The sequence below is a fragment of the Saccostrea cucullata genome, unplaced genomic scaffold (genome assembly GCF_032062105.1).
Source record: "Saccostrea cucullata isolate Sc308-1 unplaced genomic scaffold, CSIRO_AGI_Scuc_v1 ctg2787, whole genome shotgun sequence".
Classification (NCBI taxonomy): domain Eukaryota; kingdom Metazoa; phylum Mollusca; class Bivalvia; order Ostreida; family Ostreidae; genus Saccostrea; species Saccostrea cuccullata.
In genome coordinates this window covers 231,822-249,587 of record NW_026928735.1, presented here as the reverse complement: position 1 = coordinate 249,587, position 17,766 = coordinate 231,822, and the positions used below count along the sequence as shown (strand labels likewise).

At 31.4% G+C, this 17,766-nt stretch overlaps 1 protein-coding gene across 1 annotated transcript; it reads left to right on the top strand.

Moving 5' to 3' along the window:
* The first annotated feature begins 2,909 nt into the window (after window positions 1–2,909).
* On the top strand, window positions 2,910–8,458 carry LOC134278598 (angiopoietin-4-like). Its single transcript, XM_062760899.1, has 5 exons — window positions 2,910–3,225; window positions 5,747–5,883; window positions 6,928–7,024; window positions 7,598–7,765; window positions 8,454–8,458. The coding sequence occupies exons 1-5, from the start codon at window positions 2,940–2,942 to the stop codon at window positions 8,456–8,458; spliced, it is 693 nt and encodes a 230-aa protein (XP_062616883.1). The 5' UTR covers window positions 2,910–2,939.
* Window positions 8,459–17,766: the final 9,308 nt, after the last annotated feature.

Below are 17,766 nucleotides of genomic sequence, written 5' to 3'. Positions count from 1 at the left end.
CTGAAAACTAACAGTGAAGGAATGAAGGTTTGGCTGAATGACAATGGTATATTTATTGTGGATCGTGGATTTGGGCATGTGTCAGCATAGCATACCTCAAAGAAGAGGAAATAATGTGGAAATGCCACATTATCTACAACAAGAGGCCCACGGGCCTTATAGGTCACCTGAGTATTGTGTAACAACTTTCAAACAATTAAATTTTATATTAAATAAATTCGTGTTTAAACCGGCGTCCATGAAATTCACAATTTACAATTTTGAAAGAGGCATTATTGCTTACATTGCTTATCATAATTATTAACTTAGTATGCTTACTCTATTTACTTAATACCCAGAGGTAGATCAGAGTAACATAGAGAAAATGCACTTCCACTTTATAACCAGTTGTGCACCTCACCCCAAAGGAACCACTGACCCAAGGCTATATATTTCAAAATTTTGCAAATTTTGTCATAAAATGGTTGATTAATACCAAAGAGCAGATTCAAATCATTAGAGTAAATGTCAGATGTGTTAAATTGCATTTTTTATTGATGGCATTTGCAATTTTCGGTTTTTAAGGTTAATTTGATATGTTGTTTGTAGATGTTCCAGTTAGAAAGTATAAATATTAAAGTTTAAATAGATTACGGAAACATGATCATCTGGATGTTACATAATCTATGGTTTACCAGTGTGGTATATCGAATTTCTGAACGAAATCACTGGACATTCATCATTGAAATAATATCTAATGCTGAAATATTGAAATGATGTATTGACTATATTTTATATGTTATCTAATATAGATACAAATTTTGAATCCGTTTTAGGATAAATTTCATTTGACATCTAATACTGAACTTAATGATAAATGATATATTATTTATATTTTGTATGATATATAACACCGAGCTAAATGTTGACTGTTACATGTATATTGAGCATGACGCAATTAATATGAGTTATATTTATAATCAATAATAAAGGTTAAATTCTTATGTATCACTCTATTTCAAATTAATACTATTCCTGTTAATATGCATTGATTCAACACTCAAATAGAGTTACAAATTATGACACAGTGTTATTACAGACAAATGTATAGACAGTCTAATTTTGAGTGTTATATTTATAAATGTAGAAAATAATTTTGTTTTGAAGATATTATATAGAACTAAAGGTGTAATACCTAACAAGTATCATTATCTGTGGAATTTGAGGAAAGGTACATGCATTATAGATTAACATATATAGTTGTATTTTCAGTTGTATTTTTTTAACCAAAATTTTGATGCAGATTATAACTGATCAACAATTAATATAATTCAAATGAATATTTCAGTGATTTTTAAAATATGCTGTTGCCATGTTTTTTTCGCTGCTAGGCAACTTTGTTGTAAGGTTACCAGGAAACCTTTTCTTTTATTGGGTGTCATAGTCGATACTTTCTCTGGTACTTATATGAACAACTTTGGAGAGGGGGCTGAATATAAAAGAAATCCTATTTTTTCTTTGTTTAACATTTAAGTATTTTTATGTCAATTTCAATATCAGACGCATCAGTCTTATAGTTAAAATTTTACTTGAAATCACGTAAAATGTAAGACAACAAAGATTTATGACAAACCTGTTGACTTAATTTCCATTTTTCCCTTATTTATGTAGCAATATAAATTCACCTACAAATGGTGGGTGTGTATCACCAATTTGATTCGATACAGAAAACCATCTCATACGTATGAACAATTCCTATATCAAGGTAATTTATTGACAAACCAGTTGATGAGAAAAGAATTTCAGTAGAATTGTAAATAGTCGATTAAATGACTTTGTCAGCAAATGCAATTTATCATTAAATTATTTATTTATTACAGCGTAAGGTAATTCACTTTCATTTTATCGTTCGGAATAAAAAATCAAGAATTTTAAAGGGAACTATGCGTATAAATATGTTTTCCACTGGTACTTCCATTATTCCCTACTAGTAATTGAAATAATTTACAAATTTCTTCGATGTTGTAGTCTGCTCTTTCAGCTGAAACCAGTACATACTGATCGTGCAAACAATTTTTATTTATTTATTTTTTTGATTTTTTAAGACAAAAGGAAAGACGGTTTTCATTGTGCCAATTCGATCACTAAGAAAAAGATTTCAATATCCTTAAAATTTACTTTTATAATTCTTATAGAGAATGGGGGTTTGGCCCATTCCCTATAGAAAACTTTGAAAGCCGTAATCAGTGTATATTTTCAGAAATGCAAGTAGTAGACTTTACTTGAAATAGAGTGACATATAAGAGTTTAACCTTTATAATTGATTATAAATATAACTCATATTAACTGCGTTATGCTCAATATACATGTAACAGTCAACATTTAGCTCGGCGTTATATATCATACAAAATATAAATAATATATCATTTATCATTAAGGTCAGTATTTGATGTCAAATGAATTTTATCCTAAAACAAGGTGTAGACTTTCACTTGAAATAGAGTGATATATAAGAGTCTAATCTTAATTATTGATTATAAATATAACTCATATTGGCTGCGTCATGCTCAATATATATTTAGCAGTTAAAATCTAGCTCGGCGTTATATATAATACAAATTATAAATGATACATCATTTACAATAAGGTCAGTATTAGATGTCAAATGAAACTTATCCTAAAACGGATTCAAAATTTGTATCTATATTAGATAACATACAAAAAATAGTCAATACATCATTTCAATATCTCAGCATTAGATATTATTTCAATGATGAATGTCCAGTGATTTCCTTCACAAATTCGATCTACCAGGATGGTAAAGCATAGATTACGTACCATCCAGATGATCACGTTTCCGTAATGCATTTAAACTTTAATATTTATACTTGCTAACTTGAAGATAAAAACACAGTTTCTTCACAGAAACCCCATAGTTAACATACTAAACAGAGAACAAAATGAGCAACATCTGGGCTGTCTTTTTAATAGCCGCCTACTTTACGGTGCCCCTGGCTGCTATGTTTTCCCGGAGATACGTCAGAGACTTGGACTTTGACGATAAAAAGTCAGAACATGAACTTCTAGGAGAGTATGCTATAACATTCAAAGACTGTGCAGAGAAATGTAGGAGAGATTGTAGGGTGTTAGGGTACAATGAAAGATTGAAAATGTGCCGGCTTCACAGAAATCTCAACTTGTCGACAACATCAGAGGAGGAAGGCTGGAAATATTTCTTTCATGATTGTATGTATTAACTTTTATATATAGTGTTTTGGGAATGAAATATAAGAAAATAACGAACAGTATTCATACTCAAAATTCCATTCAAACAATACAAAATAGACCAAAAATGATCTCTAAACCATTAGAAGTGGGATCAGGTGCCATGGGGGAGCATACCTGGGAAATTGTCACATTCGTCATGTGACTTTTGACTAAATGACAGAGAAGCCGTTAAAACTTCTATGTTGAACAATGACCTAAATAAATCCCTGACAGTATAACAAAAAGAACCTTGGCTATTGTTGATAGTCTGAAACGGTTTTTGCTGAAATCCATTTCCTCATAAGTTTGAAAAAAAAACAATACCAAGTATTATTGTTCAGGTATCAGATTAAATCATTACCCCTACTACCAGTTATTCAAATCTGCATTTTTATAAATCTTATTTAGAATGCTAATATTTTTTGGTGGTGGGGAGGGTTTTTTTATTTTTATATGTAGATTTGTGTTTTATTCATGAATTTGGATTTGCGTGTTGTTCACATGAGTATGGATAATAATATTTTAAATATAAACTATATAAAAATGTGTAATTAAAGCACAATTAAGGGCAAATGCTGAGATTTCTCCTAAAGCACATGCAATTTTCTGCAAGTTGATTCACATATTTTTTAAATATTTCTGTTGGATGATTTTAACTAGACAATGCATAAATGGTGATTTTGTTTCCGTTTCCTCAATGCAGATTATTTTTCAGCTTTCTAATGTTTCCTTATCATATCAATTAATGAAATTATTAATTTTGAAGAAATTCAATAGGTAAGAAAATATTATTATGAAAAAGTAAAAATAGTTTTTGATTATTTTCTTTTTTTTTTCTCATTTGAATGAATTTCAGAGATACAGGATCAAATCTTAAAATTGACAAAAAGTAGTTTTCAATTAATACGGGAACATAATTTTCTTGTAGTACTTAATATTTATAAGGTTTTGTGTGCTTATAAACTGAACCTCTTTTGCTTCCGTGAATTAAAGCTGAACACGATTCGTAAAAGATATGTATCCGCCATTTTAGTTCCCGAGACTCGTTATCCTGCAGACCCAGATAAATAGGGCAAGAATTAGAGACTGTTCAGTTTAATCAGTCGATACCGATGTAGACGGACGTATGCTATACAGGACCTGGTAGCGAGAATAATATCGTGTAATACTTCGTCTAATGCAGGAAAGTAAGATACCAAATAAATTTACAATTATAGCTGTATAAGTCAGAGAAGTATACAAACAACATAGATAAACTTAACTGCAATAAAATATATACAAAAAGGTAATGCAAGATAACCAGCACGAACATGGGTCGCCATTCCACGCCGATACCTGTGGCAATAAAGCAGTCAGGTGTAACGAAAGCGACGAGTATACCCTAGTATTGATATATTGTAGATAATGCTATAAAAATGGCGTATGCCTATTTACGAGTCGTGTTCAGCTTTAAATACTCATGTCAGGAAAAAAAAACATTGGCTGTCATTTGATTGACTGTGAAAAAGTAGTTATATCAGAAAAAACACTACCGACCATTTGATTGGTTGTAACACTGTAGCAACGACAGATGAATACAGGCGCCATTTTATTGGTTGTTAGGCTGTAATTACGACAGACAAACACTGGCGATCAATTTGATTGGTTGTTAGACCGTAGTTATGGTAAGGTTCAGGTCCGTTTGTCCCTCCCTATATTCGCTTTGGGGCAACCATGTCTTATCCACAACTTTTTTAATATCGCTGGATGCAATTTAATGGAACTTTCACTGAATCTTTGTTACATAGTGCTTATGTGCACCTTCACTTTACTTTTTTAAAATAAGTTATATCAGAAAAAAGACTAACGACCACTTGATTGGTTGTTAGGTTGTAGTTACGACAGCGGACATTGACGACCATTTGATTGGTTGTTAGGCTGTTGTTATGGTAAAGTTAAGGTCCGTATGTCCCTCCCTGTGCTTTGGAGCATCCATCTCTTATCCACAACTTTGTTTATATTGCTGAATGCAATTTAATGAAACTTTCACAGAATCATCGTTACATATCTACAGTGTGACCGGTCGGCAGGGGATGCTCACTCCTCCATGGCACCTGATCCCACCTCTGTTTCAGAGGTCCGTGTTTGCTCTGCTCTTAAATATCTCCAATAAAAATCCAGTCTATTTGTTGCTGAAATATCTGATAAGAAAAATCAATATAACAAAATAACAAATTGGAATTTTAAAAAATAGAGTGCACTTACAAGAGTAAAATTTTCATTCAAGTTCTTTTTTTTTTTTATTATTTTAATTATTATTTTATTAATGTAAAAAGCGCAAAGTCATATATAGTTTTTTTTCTGCGCTATTGTTTCAGATAAGAATATAATAAATTTAAATAAATACATTTTAGTTTAAGCTTGATATCTGTTTGTGTCTCTTTACCTTGTTATGTGATATACAAAATCTACGGAATATATAAACATAATAAAATCATCAATTGTTTTTTTATTGCTTTAGTTCTCGCCACAGACTGCCAGGATATTCTTGATAAAGGTCATTATAACAGCGGTGTGTACGACATCTACCCTTATGGGATCAGTTCTATTCCAGTCAAGGTGTTTTGTGACATGGATACAATGGGAGGAGGATGGACGGTATGCTTTTTTATTTATACAGCTTCAAATAATAGTGTATACAATAGACATGTACTTTGATAAAGATTACATGTTCCTTAGGAAATTGTTATTTAGTATTAATTAACCTGTAATTTGTTTGAGATTCAATCTAATAATCTGGGGATTGGAATTTAGTATAAGCTTGAATCTTGGCTCAAAGAGGTAGAGCCACTTTGGGCTTTTTTTGGCCTTGAGAATTTCTGAAAATTCAAAACCACTCAGTTTAATTTGCAAATGCAGTATTTATCACTTTGACTATTGTTGAGCACGTATCTTTTCATTGTGACGTAATTTCATATCTAGGCAATACATTATGACGTCATAAAATGCGACATTTTCCTCATATCCTGTAAATTGCTTTGAAAATGGCCTAAAGTTGAAGCATTTTTTTTTCAATATTTCTTATAGAGCACAACATCTGATCCAATATATACCAATGCATAATGAAAGGTCTATTTCTGAAGATCAGAAAACACTTTTTATTTTTTGGATCGTGAGCTGTGCTCATATTTTAATTCTTTGTTGAAGGTGGTCAAATACGCATATTTTCTGCAAATGTCAGGAACATTGCATTTCTCAAAGCTTATTTTCAAATATTTCGATTCTCAAATCAAACTTTCATTAGAGAACATGAAAGCACCAAGTTTCTACTTTATTTTGATATATGAAAATGAAAAGAGGGTGATAGTTAATTAATTGATATAAGCACAGGGCCATTTTATGCATAATATGGCTCTTGCTCTTTGATTTGTTAATGAGAGAGCGAGAGTATGTTTTTAGTATGCACCTGTAATTTGATTTAGATTTGATTTGTTATTCAGGAGAATTTAGTATAAAATAAGCACATTTAATTAAATAAATATTTAAGTTCTTCAGGGGTCTGATATCTGGTAATTTAATTTGAAAATTTGAAATTTCTTACTAAGGGGATAGTTAAGAGAATTGAAACTTCTTTCCAATTCCAAGTCCTGATGCAGATTTCAAAGTTTTCAAAATAATTCAACTATCATGTATCTTTTCAAGGCAATTCAAAAACGAATAAATGGATCTGTGACCTTTGACAGGAACTGGACAGAATATAAAAATGGGTTTGGTTCACCGGAAGCAGAAGTCTGGATTGGTAAAAAGTGATCTTTGTTCCTATTCCGAATGAGGACAAACACTATTTTAATAATACTTTAAAAATATCTGCGATTGAAGGATTAATTTTAAAACAAGATAATACATATTGATTTATGTACAGGGTAACATTTTTTGGACTGAGTGCTGGTGAATATCTAAACAAAATTTTGTAGTTCAATAATTGTTTAACAACTTAAATATATTAAGATAACTAATATGTACATTTAATATATTTAAAAGGGGAATACAAAGTATGACTTAATTTATATACTTCCTAAAAAAAAAAACAAGAAATGTTCTAAAGCAGATTTAGTTCATGTCACTTAAAGATGATTTAAAGAAGGTGTAATAAGACAAAGAGAAACATGCTAGCGATAAAGAAATTAAGAAGGTGTGTTTTTTTAACTGACTCTATTCTGTTTTAAATATTTAATATGTATATTATAGCTGATAAATTTCTTTTCAAATAATTTACTTAATGAGGTTTTTTTTTTATTTAACTCAGGTAATTCTTGTGTTTGTGTGATTGCAGGATTAGAATAATGATTGATTTCAATAAATCTTAATACAGGAAATGACGTAATCCACCAGTTGACAAAGGAACACACCTCCTCCCTGTATGTCTCTGTCACTCTCCAGAATGGTACAACGCTGTATGAAATGTACGACAGGTTCTCTGTCTCTGACGAAGCAGGAAAATATCAACTCTTTCTTGCAGGACCTGCAAGGGGAACCTTAGGTCTGTGTATTAATGTTAAGTTCTTAAAATTGAACACAAACCACGTCTATCATCATAAAAACTTTTCATTCAAAGATCATTACGCTGTTTTATTAAGAGTCAATGTTATTTTTTTTGGTAATACTCTGTTAACTTTTCTGTTTTGATGAAAGATTTTAAATATTTCACGATACCAGTTGTAGATGAAAATTTCGGGGACATTGAATTAGTCATTTCTTTGCAGTTAAAACTTTATTTATTTATTTATTTTCCAATTACAAGAAGGGTATGCTGTAAAATAAGAATCATTTGTAACAAGCATATCTAGAAGCTAACTTTAAAATAAAATACGCAAATCTCCTTTTTTATGTCTGCTAAAATTTCATAAAATGAGAAAAGATAATCTTATCTCATGTGAAATATTATGTCGTAAGTATAAACGTTTTTTTTTTTAAGAAAAAGGAGTTATGTCATGTTTATAATGTGAACAATATTTGTATGTTGCATTACGGTTCACTAAATTATACATTGTAAGGAGTTACATGAAAATTAAATATTTGAAATACATTTACAATTTTTTTCTTCTAATCATTCTGAATGATCTTCTAAATTTTGCATATTGCATTTTATACATTTTAATGTCACAGTCTCTGCAAGAACAAATATTTAACATACTTATTTTACAGTACCCTTTTTTCAATCTTTTAAGTGTAACAACCTATTGTTCATTATTGCCTTAGAGAAGGTGCAAATAAAATGCACAATGTATTTTGTAGTGTATTTATGAACGCCACGCAAAGCCGTCTGTCTTAAATGCACCACTGTATTATTGACAATTAGATTAAATATATGTGAATCGATTAAGTCTATGAATTTTTTTTATTTTACAGGAGACGCTATGTTAGGTTATTCTTACTACCATCTGTCTGGGATGGACTTCTCCACCCCGGACAGAGATAACGACGGGCGGAGTTGGGGTAACTGTGCTGCTTACAGTGACACTAGAGGAGGCTGGTGGTTCAATGATTGTCACCACGCCTTCCTTAACGGTCAATGGTCCCCGGGGTTCTGGTCCTGGCCATGGTATCCCACAGTAGAGTACGGGACATCAGTGAAGGGGACCACCATGATGGTCAGACGTCACTAGGTAAACATCATTACATCTTAATATAACAGTGGTCACCGGGGGAGTGGTTCTGGCCATGGTTCCCCATAGTAAGTAGTGGAACGTCAGTGAAGGGGACCACCATGATGGTCAGACGGAACTAGTTAAACATAATTACATCTTAATTACAAGTTTTTTTTATTTTATATTTCCGAAACAAAAATACAAATGACTTTTAGAAGTTTTTCAATTGAAAAATATGCTGTTATATCTGTAAACATTAAATTATTCTCTTTATTTTAACAGACAAAAGATCATCCATCAATCAGACAAATCCTCTTTGATTCAAGAGACGATTTTAAATTAATCTTTATTGCTGGACTCTTTCCTTTCAAATATTTAACATCAAGTAAAAAACATGTTAACAAATATGTTTTCGGTAAAGGAAGTTGGATTGAACTATTCTGTAAAGCGATACTGAATGTATTCAGTAAAAGATGTACTTTATATTTGTTGTAATAAATTTGAAATAAGAAATGTTTCTTTGTTATACGGATAAATGAAGATTTCTGGACGGAGAATTAGGGTGTAAATTTGTTTATTGTTAAACCTATTACAGTGTAACCTGGTTAATCCGATACATTTGCAATACGTTTTACTTTGGTGTCCGCCATTTAATTTCATTTCTCCTTTTATTTATGTTCATGATCTTTACACGAGGCAAAACTTAGCCTTGTTCATTCCAACACATACATTTGTAGTTTGCCTTCCTGTGCATGTCGGATAAAACATGCAGATTCCGTTGTATAATAGATTTTGAGATATTTAAAAAGAAAATTATTAGATATAGTACTGATAATGTTCATGTTTTGCAACACAAAACATGTAAGAATAAACTTCTCCTAAGAGATGCCCCCATATTTTTCCATGCAGTTTTTTGAATGAGCAAAATGAAGGGATTGATACAGCCAGAGAAACGAAACTTATAAGAAAAAATCCCCCCAATCGGAAACTGGTCTGAACTTCATCGAAAATCGTTTTTTGCAGGGGGTCGGTGGTGGTAGGAATCGAACTGTTTTCTGTTTCAAATTTCATACATGCAGTATTATATTACGCGTACCCAGATTTGACTATACTTTTACAAACTGCACTAAAAAATTAGGGAGACCATTTAGTAAATATTTTCAACAATAAAAAATTAAGTTTAGAAGTTACCACAGAGCCATTCAACCCCTCCAACCCCCTCTCCCCGGTTCTACGTGCATTTATCAACCTGAGCCCCCCCCCCCCTCGGATCTCCCACCCAAAGTTGTTGTTCCTTCCTCCTAACTTTGCAATGGGTTCATAATAAAAAAAATAATAATAAAAAGAAAAAAGGATATTCGTATGATCATTTCAAACTAATATTTCAAAATCTATTTTTTTTCCTTTCTAACTTTTTAAAGGAAAAACATTAGTGCAAGAAAAGAATTTTAATATAATAAAATAAGCTCACAATGACTTGATTTTCTTTTTAATTTATGAAGTGTTTTGCTTTACTTGTTTGATACAAAAACTTGCTTTGTTTTTCTCTCCATCCGTATCTTTGTTAAAGTCATATACGCTATATGAACACCAAATTTAGTATGAAACAAAATGATTAATGATTTAAAACACATGAAGTGTAATGAAAAATAATACTTTCCACAAAATTGTACTATAGATGTCGTTGTAATAACAAAACAATTAAACATATCTACGAATTAAGAATTCAGTTTTTTCATGAATATTGATGAAGGAAGTGCGCAAACAGAAGGCCTATATTTAGAAACACGTGTCCACGGGAAATCACAGACAACGAGGTATGTTGCATTTTAACAACAATTTTTAATATAAGGTCGATATAATTCATAACAGACAAGATGGTTGATACTGAAAACATTAAAATATAAGTACCATTAAGAGTAAGACGCTTGCTATCCACGTCAAAAGTGAGTAGTATCTCAAACAACCTACCTTGTTTTCTTTACGCCACGTGTGTTTATCAATCTAAAAGTGGCGACGGCGTCACGTGATGGATTTATTTAAAAATAGCTATTTTTCTTTCCTTGCAGGATAATAAATAATTATAATTTGATAACTTTGTAACGCGTTTAATTTTAATGGTGTAATTTACAGTATTTTCGTAACTTTTATTGATAAACAAATTATATCAATTTCCAATCGTATTTTAACTGGCGCAAGTTATAGCGTGTATACTTTTAAGGAAAAAATGCAAATTACCAAAATATGCCGTTCTTTTTAGTAGTTATAGTTTTGTATGCAAAGTAACTTAATTTTCCATTTTTTTCCCACGTTTTTGTTATTTTACTTTTTATCTTGCAGGTAAAACTTCAAAACCGTAAAGACCCGGAAAAACTTAAGAAGATATTTTGGACTAAAAACTGAGTAGCACCATAGTCATGTTTCCCTATAAGCTATTGTTATTCTTATTAACCAATGCATCCTAAAAGGTTTTTTTTTTTTTTTAAATGCGAACAACTTTAATCGCCCCATTCAAATCTAACAGTTTCTACAAAAGTGTGACAAATTCATCTAAAAAGTTCATGAATACTTGAAGTGGGAGAAACGGATTGGTCAATTGAACTTTGAACTTTTGTTTTGTCGGAAAGCGAAACCTCTTTAAGCCTGAAGACCATAACATGAAAACAGACTTAAGTAATCATTTTGATTTTGAATATCCGTAGTTCTAATAAAGTACTTGAACATTTTGTATAACTGTTTGACTATCAAATTGGTTTTATAAAAAATCATAGTGATTTGAAATTTTGACTATTCTCATATTATGATCCTGAAGCCTGGTGCTGTTTTGTGAGGTAGTTTAACGAAAGTTTTGTAAATCATCATGAAAAAAAAAAATATAAAAAATAAATTAATATTATAAATAAAGTGTCATAAAATAATCAACAACACCAATATAACATTTTAAAGGCTTAATAAATTGTTCACTTATCATGGGCGTCCGAAGCAAATTCAAAGGGTGAGGGGCAATTGAAATTGGGGGAGGGGGGCTAAACCAACAAAGAAGGTATACCCCAATTTTCAATGCATAGAACATGTCTATCTTTGCTTAAAAGTCATCCGAAAAATTCTGGAGTTCTTGAAGTGGGAGATACGGATGGGTCAATTGAACTTTGAACTTCCATTTTGTCACTAGCTTCTTTAAGCTTGAAGACCAGTACATGAAAACAGACTTAAGTAATCATTTTGAGTTTGAATGTCCTTAGTTCTTATGAAGTACGTGAACATTTGTATTATAATTGTTAGACTATCAATTTTTTTTAAAGATTCATAATGAAATGAAATTTTGACTATTCTCATATTATGGTCATGTGACGATCGGGCTCGAGATTCAGTTGCAATCGGGTTTTATTATTAGGCATATGGTATAGGCCGAGGTTAGGTCGGGTGTCGCTCAAGTATATATATGAGCGCATCTGAGGTAGTTGGTAATTCTGTGATCAGCTGTCAGCAGAGAAGGTGGCAAAGCAGCAGGTACGGTGACTGAGATTTAAAGACGTTTCATTATTGATTACTACAACTGCCCAGTGTTGTATTGTGTTTCCTTGATTATATACAGTAATATTAACTGTGTATATTAATTTACTTCTTATACCTAGCTGAAGCCTGTGAAGTATAAAGGGATTCAGCCGTCTAGTGACACGGCTGGGGACAGATCCCTGAGATACATACCCCGGACAGAGCTCGTCAACAACCCGATCTTTGTTCTTTGTTTTTGATTTGCTTTTATAATAAAGGGATAGATAATCCTAAAAAATATATGTATATATTGACTCCTTTTCATTTTAATCATTTTGGTAATTATTTTCTGTAGATCTGATCATTTTTAATATCACGCGGACTCATCTAAATCATCGGACCCAGAACACGTTACAGTCTTGAAGCCGGGTGCTGTTTTGTGATATAGTTTAACGAAAGTTTTTTAAGCCATTATGGAGGGAAAAACATAAAAAAATATTTTAATATCATAAATTAAGTGTCATAAATTAATCAACAACACCAATAGAACATTTAAAACGCTAAAAATATTAACTTCTCATAGGCGTAGGAAGCAAATTGAGAGTAGGGGGAGGGGCTAATTGAAAGTTGGGAGGGATGGATTAAACCCACAAAAAAGGTAAACCCCAATTTTCAATATATAGAAAATGTCTATCCTTGCAAAAAAGTCCCCCTACCCCCCCCCCCTTTATTCCCACGCCTATGCTTAATAACAATGTTGCTTCTTTATTTATTTGTCAAATTCTTCTTGATAGTACATTAAATTTCATTTAGAAGGAAAAAAATAAGATAAGTTACATTATTTTTCATTCGTGCAAGAGAATAAAAAAAGATCCCAATTACCTTGCATATATGTATGTATAATGTACAAATCAACCATGCTCTTTTGTTTCCGTCATTTTGTCTAACCAGTACTATACATGAACAGGTAGTATGGGATTTTGATTATGATAATTTGACTTCTTTTCTTTCCTCCCTTTTTTCTTTTCTTCCTGATTTCCCCCGTTTTCAATGCCTTATCACTGCTTCAAAAATTACCTCAGTATTTTATTCCTACCTCGGGTTTGATTGACAGGTCTCAAAATTGACCTCCGATCATTATTATCTAGGGCCGAGGAATGACATTTACCGAGTTTTTAAATTGAGAGAAAAAGGTTTACAATTTAGTATTTCTAGATTTATAAAATCAGTTGAAATAAATTTGAAATAGGCGCCTATGAATTGAGATCGAGACAAAATTATCATAATTATCTAGTGTAGAGGTCTGTCACAGGTAGCGCTAAATAAGTTTCACATCTTACATGTAAAATTTAAAAGCCCATGTCTTATAACCATAAATTAATCATATTTTAATATTAGTTCTCATTTATGAATAAAAATATTCAACGGGTAATGTAATATTTCATTTTGGAGTAAACATTAAAGAAATAGGATACTTTTGTGAACTAAGCGTTTACGCGGATCCCCTTGATCCCCCGATAATTGTTATGAATGAATATTCCATATCGATTGCTGCATTCCCCTTGAAGTCCCCGGATAATTGTTATAAATGAATATTCATATTAGATTTCTTTTCATCACATGGAATTTACAATGCACTGTCAACCGATTCAAGATTATCATATCTAGTGTAGGGGTCTGTCACAGGTAGCACTAAATAAGTTTTACATCTTTCAGGTAAAATTTCAAAGCCGGTTTCTTATAACCATAGAATATATTTTTTTTTATATTTTTTCCCATTTATGAATAAAAAAATATGAAACGAGAAAATATTATATCTCATTTTGGAATAAAGATTAAATAAATGAAGAAGTGGGATACTTTTGTGAACTTTGCATTTACTAGGACCCCCTTGAGTCCCCGATATTTGTTATGAATGAATATTCCAAATTGATTTCTTTTTATCAGATGAAATTCACTTTGCACTGTTAACATTTCAAACAAGCGTATAATAGAAATCTCGTCTATGAGGAGAATTTGATTAGGTGTAATATAACTTTACGAAAAGTTTAATTTCGAAACAATATCAAAAGTATGTCGATATCTTTCTTTCTTTCCAAAAACTGTATTGCTGTTATGCAGACGATTTGATTTGTTTAGCAAAGAGGGATAATTAAAAAAAGAAACGAAAGTAGAAAATAAGTCAGGAACGTAACGGACAGGTTTTGAAATTCAGATAAATATTTATTTAAGTAAAAGTATTTATTTATTCCTTCAAGGATATGAATATAAGGAACAGTATTCAAAATCAAAGTCCAATAAACAATATACAAAATCAGAGCAGAGCAAACACAGACCTTCGAAACATCAGAGGTGGGATCAGTTGCCATGGAGAAGTGAGCATTCCCTACCGACCGGTCTCACCCACCGTGTGCTCCTTGTCATGATCAGGAAATAACGGAAAAAATCCGTCGTCAATTCAGTGTATCAATAATGGAATAAAAATTGGTATGAAAAACGTCTGTCAGCATTTGGCTCAATGATAAATTGTATTTGCTGATAAAGTCATTGTATCCACAATAGAACTTAAAAAAATACGAATTTAAAGGAGACAGCTGATATTCTTGTTTCATCAAATTGTTTGTCAATAATTTACCTCGTTTAAGAAATTGTTCATACGTAGAGCATGATCTTGCATATCGAATCAACTGAGATATATATACTCTGTATACAGGTGATGAAGGTATATTGCTGCATAAGAAGGATATGGAAATAACGAACAGTATTCAATCTCAACGTCCATTAAACAAATATACAAAATAAGAGCAGAGCAAACACGGACCTCCGAAACATCAGAGTTGGGATCAGGTGCCATGGAAGAGTGAGCATCCCCTGTCGACCAGTCCCACCCGCCGTGTGCTCGTTGTCATTATCAGGAAATAACGGAACAAATCCGTGTCAATTCAGTGTATAAATAATTATAATGGACTAACAATTGGTATGAAAAACGTCAGTCAGCATTTCTTTCAATGATAAATTGTATTTGCTGACAAGGTCATTGTATGGACCATAGAATTTACGAAATGATGACTTTAAACGAGACTGTTGATATTCTTGTTTCATCAACTTGCTTGTCAATAATTTACCTCGTTTAAGAAATTGTTCATAGGTAGAGCATGCTCTTGCGTATCGAATCAACTGAGATATAAATACTCCGTATGCAGGTGATGAAGGTATATTGCTGCATAAGTAAGGGAAGTTGACGATAGAAAAAGTAAAGTCATCACGTTTATCATATAGCTTGGATGTTAGAAAACCTTTAGTGTCTTTTTCAAGTGAAATATCCAAAAATGAGGTAGAGGTGTCGGACTCTGTGGTATCCTTTATCTCAAGCTCACCAGGATATATCATATCAACATGCATGTAGGAATGGAAATCATCATTATTAATTGACAATACGTCGATTGTCGATACATCTAAATGTCTTAAAGAATTAAGCTGGAAGCGTGGGGAAATATATACATGCAGAGACAAAAAAGTTAGTTCAGGCTGCTTAGTGCAAGCGAACTCTAGATTTTATTGATGCAGTTATCAAAATAATTTTTTAACTAATCAGAATCAAGTATTTTAGAGAAATTAAATAATATGACTAGGTAAGAAAATAGAAACTATTTTTTTTCAATTAAAAGTTCTAATGCAGATACACTCAAATCCTCAAAACAAGTTATGTATTTTTTCAAGGTAATTCACAAACGGATAGATGGATCCGTGACCTTTGACAGAACTGAATTGAATATGGAAATGGTTCGGATATCCGGAAGCGGAAGTTTGCATTGTTAGAAAATGGTCGTTGATCCCGTTTCAAATTAGCGTAAAAACTATTTTGAAAATAGTTTAAAATTAGTTGTGAATTATTGACTAAGTTTTAGGACTAGTTGATACGTATTGATTAATGTAACGCGTGAAATTTGTTGATTGAGTGTTGATGAATTTTTAAATCTTTTTTCAGTCTACTTATTTGTCTTAAACTTTTGACAATGAGGTTGTGAGTACGATAATGATGACCAGACAGCACTAGGTTAACCTCATTAAACATTTTCTTTCTTTTTCTATTTCATTTAAAATTTCTATGGATAAAAGAGATTTTTTTAAAGAAAAAAATGCTCTTATTTCTGTGAAGCATTATCTTATCAGAAAAAAAAATCATTTATAATAAAGAAAAAGATTCTGAATTAATCTTTATCTGTTTAATTAATGTTTGACATCAAATAAGAAAACTTGTGAACGAATATATTTTAAAGAAAGAGGGAAAATTATTTTTCAAATCAATCAATTATAATTGTTATTTTTTATATTACAAAATAAAATAATATTTTAGATATCAGTGAAGTCCTAAAAAGAATACTCTATCCTAATAAAGTATGTATTTATTTATCTTAAAAAAAATCCCTGATATTTTCATTTCTAACTAAATTGTGCTGCGGAATAAGTGAGCATTCCCTTCAGAACAGTCACTCACTCCGTTTGCTCCTTCTTATGATAAAAAGCAAAGAAAAAATGATCATGATGTCCTGACAATTACTTATGCGGACAACAGTCAGGATTTTTCTTTCCAGGTAATTATAAATTATATTTGCTGACTAGAGCATTGTGTCCACTCAAATACAATTCAAATTATTACAAAGACAGATAATGATATCGATTGCTTTGTCAATTGCAATAAGCACATGGAGGTTGCATAATCTTTCTTATTCTTTTTCACTTCTGAATTATTTAACGGTGAAAAAATAATGTCTTCTAGTGAACAGATCCATTTCCCTAAAGGCTAACACATGTAGTGATGAGTTATTAACCGGCATTAATATAAGATAAGTATAGGCCATTTAGCGAAATTGAAAGTCAGGGATCAAACAAATATCAATGTCTATAAAATTTGTGTTAAACCAAGTGTTGAGATTGAAAATGACTTGTTTACATCATGCGAATTTCAATAAATATTTATTAACATCACACTAAAAGTAATTTATACATCTAAGTAAGCAAAGGTATCAAACCTCCTCAAGAATATTTACCTCATCAGTACTACAGCGTTATATTTAAATAAGACCATATAGAACAAATACATGACATGATATTAAATAGTATTAGCTAAGTTAGCAAATAACTGCCTATTAAATAAAGGAGATTAACAGCTTGTGCAATACAATGCAATTGTTTTTCAAAGGCACATTAAAATATATGTGTATGATCTACACAGAGATAAAATAAAGAGAACAAAAAAATAAGACCCATTAGATACAAACGACTAAACAGTGAATAAACCTAGCATATTCATTTCTATTAATTACTTTCTCTCCCTCTTTTTCTCTCTTCTCTCTATCTCTCTCGTATTTGTATTTGACCTAAGAATCCTTACACA

Excerpts from the sequence above, each read along its gene's own strand:
- LOC134278598 (XM_062760899.1), top strand. The coding sequence starts at position 2,940 with ATGAGCAACATCTGGGCTGTCTTTTTAATAGCCGCCTACTTTACGGTG. Across the intron at positions 3,226-5,746 it reads GAAATATTTCTTTCATGATT|TTCTCGCCACAGACTGCCAG; the intron begins GTATGTATTAAC and ends TTATTGCTTTAG. Across the intron at positions 5,884-6,927 it reads CAATGGGAGGAGGATGGACG|GCAATTCAAAAACGAATAAA; the intron begins GTATGCTTTTTT and ends TATCTTTTCAAG.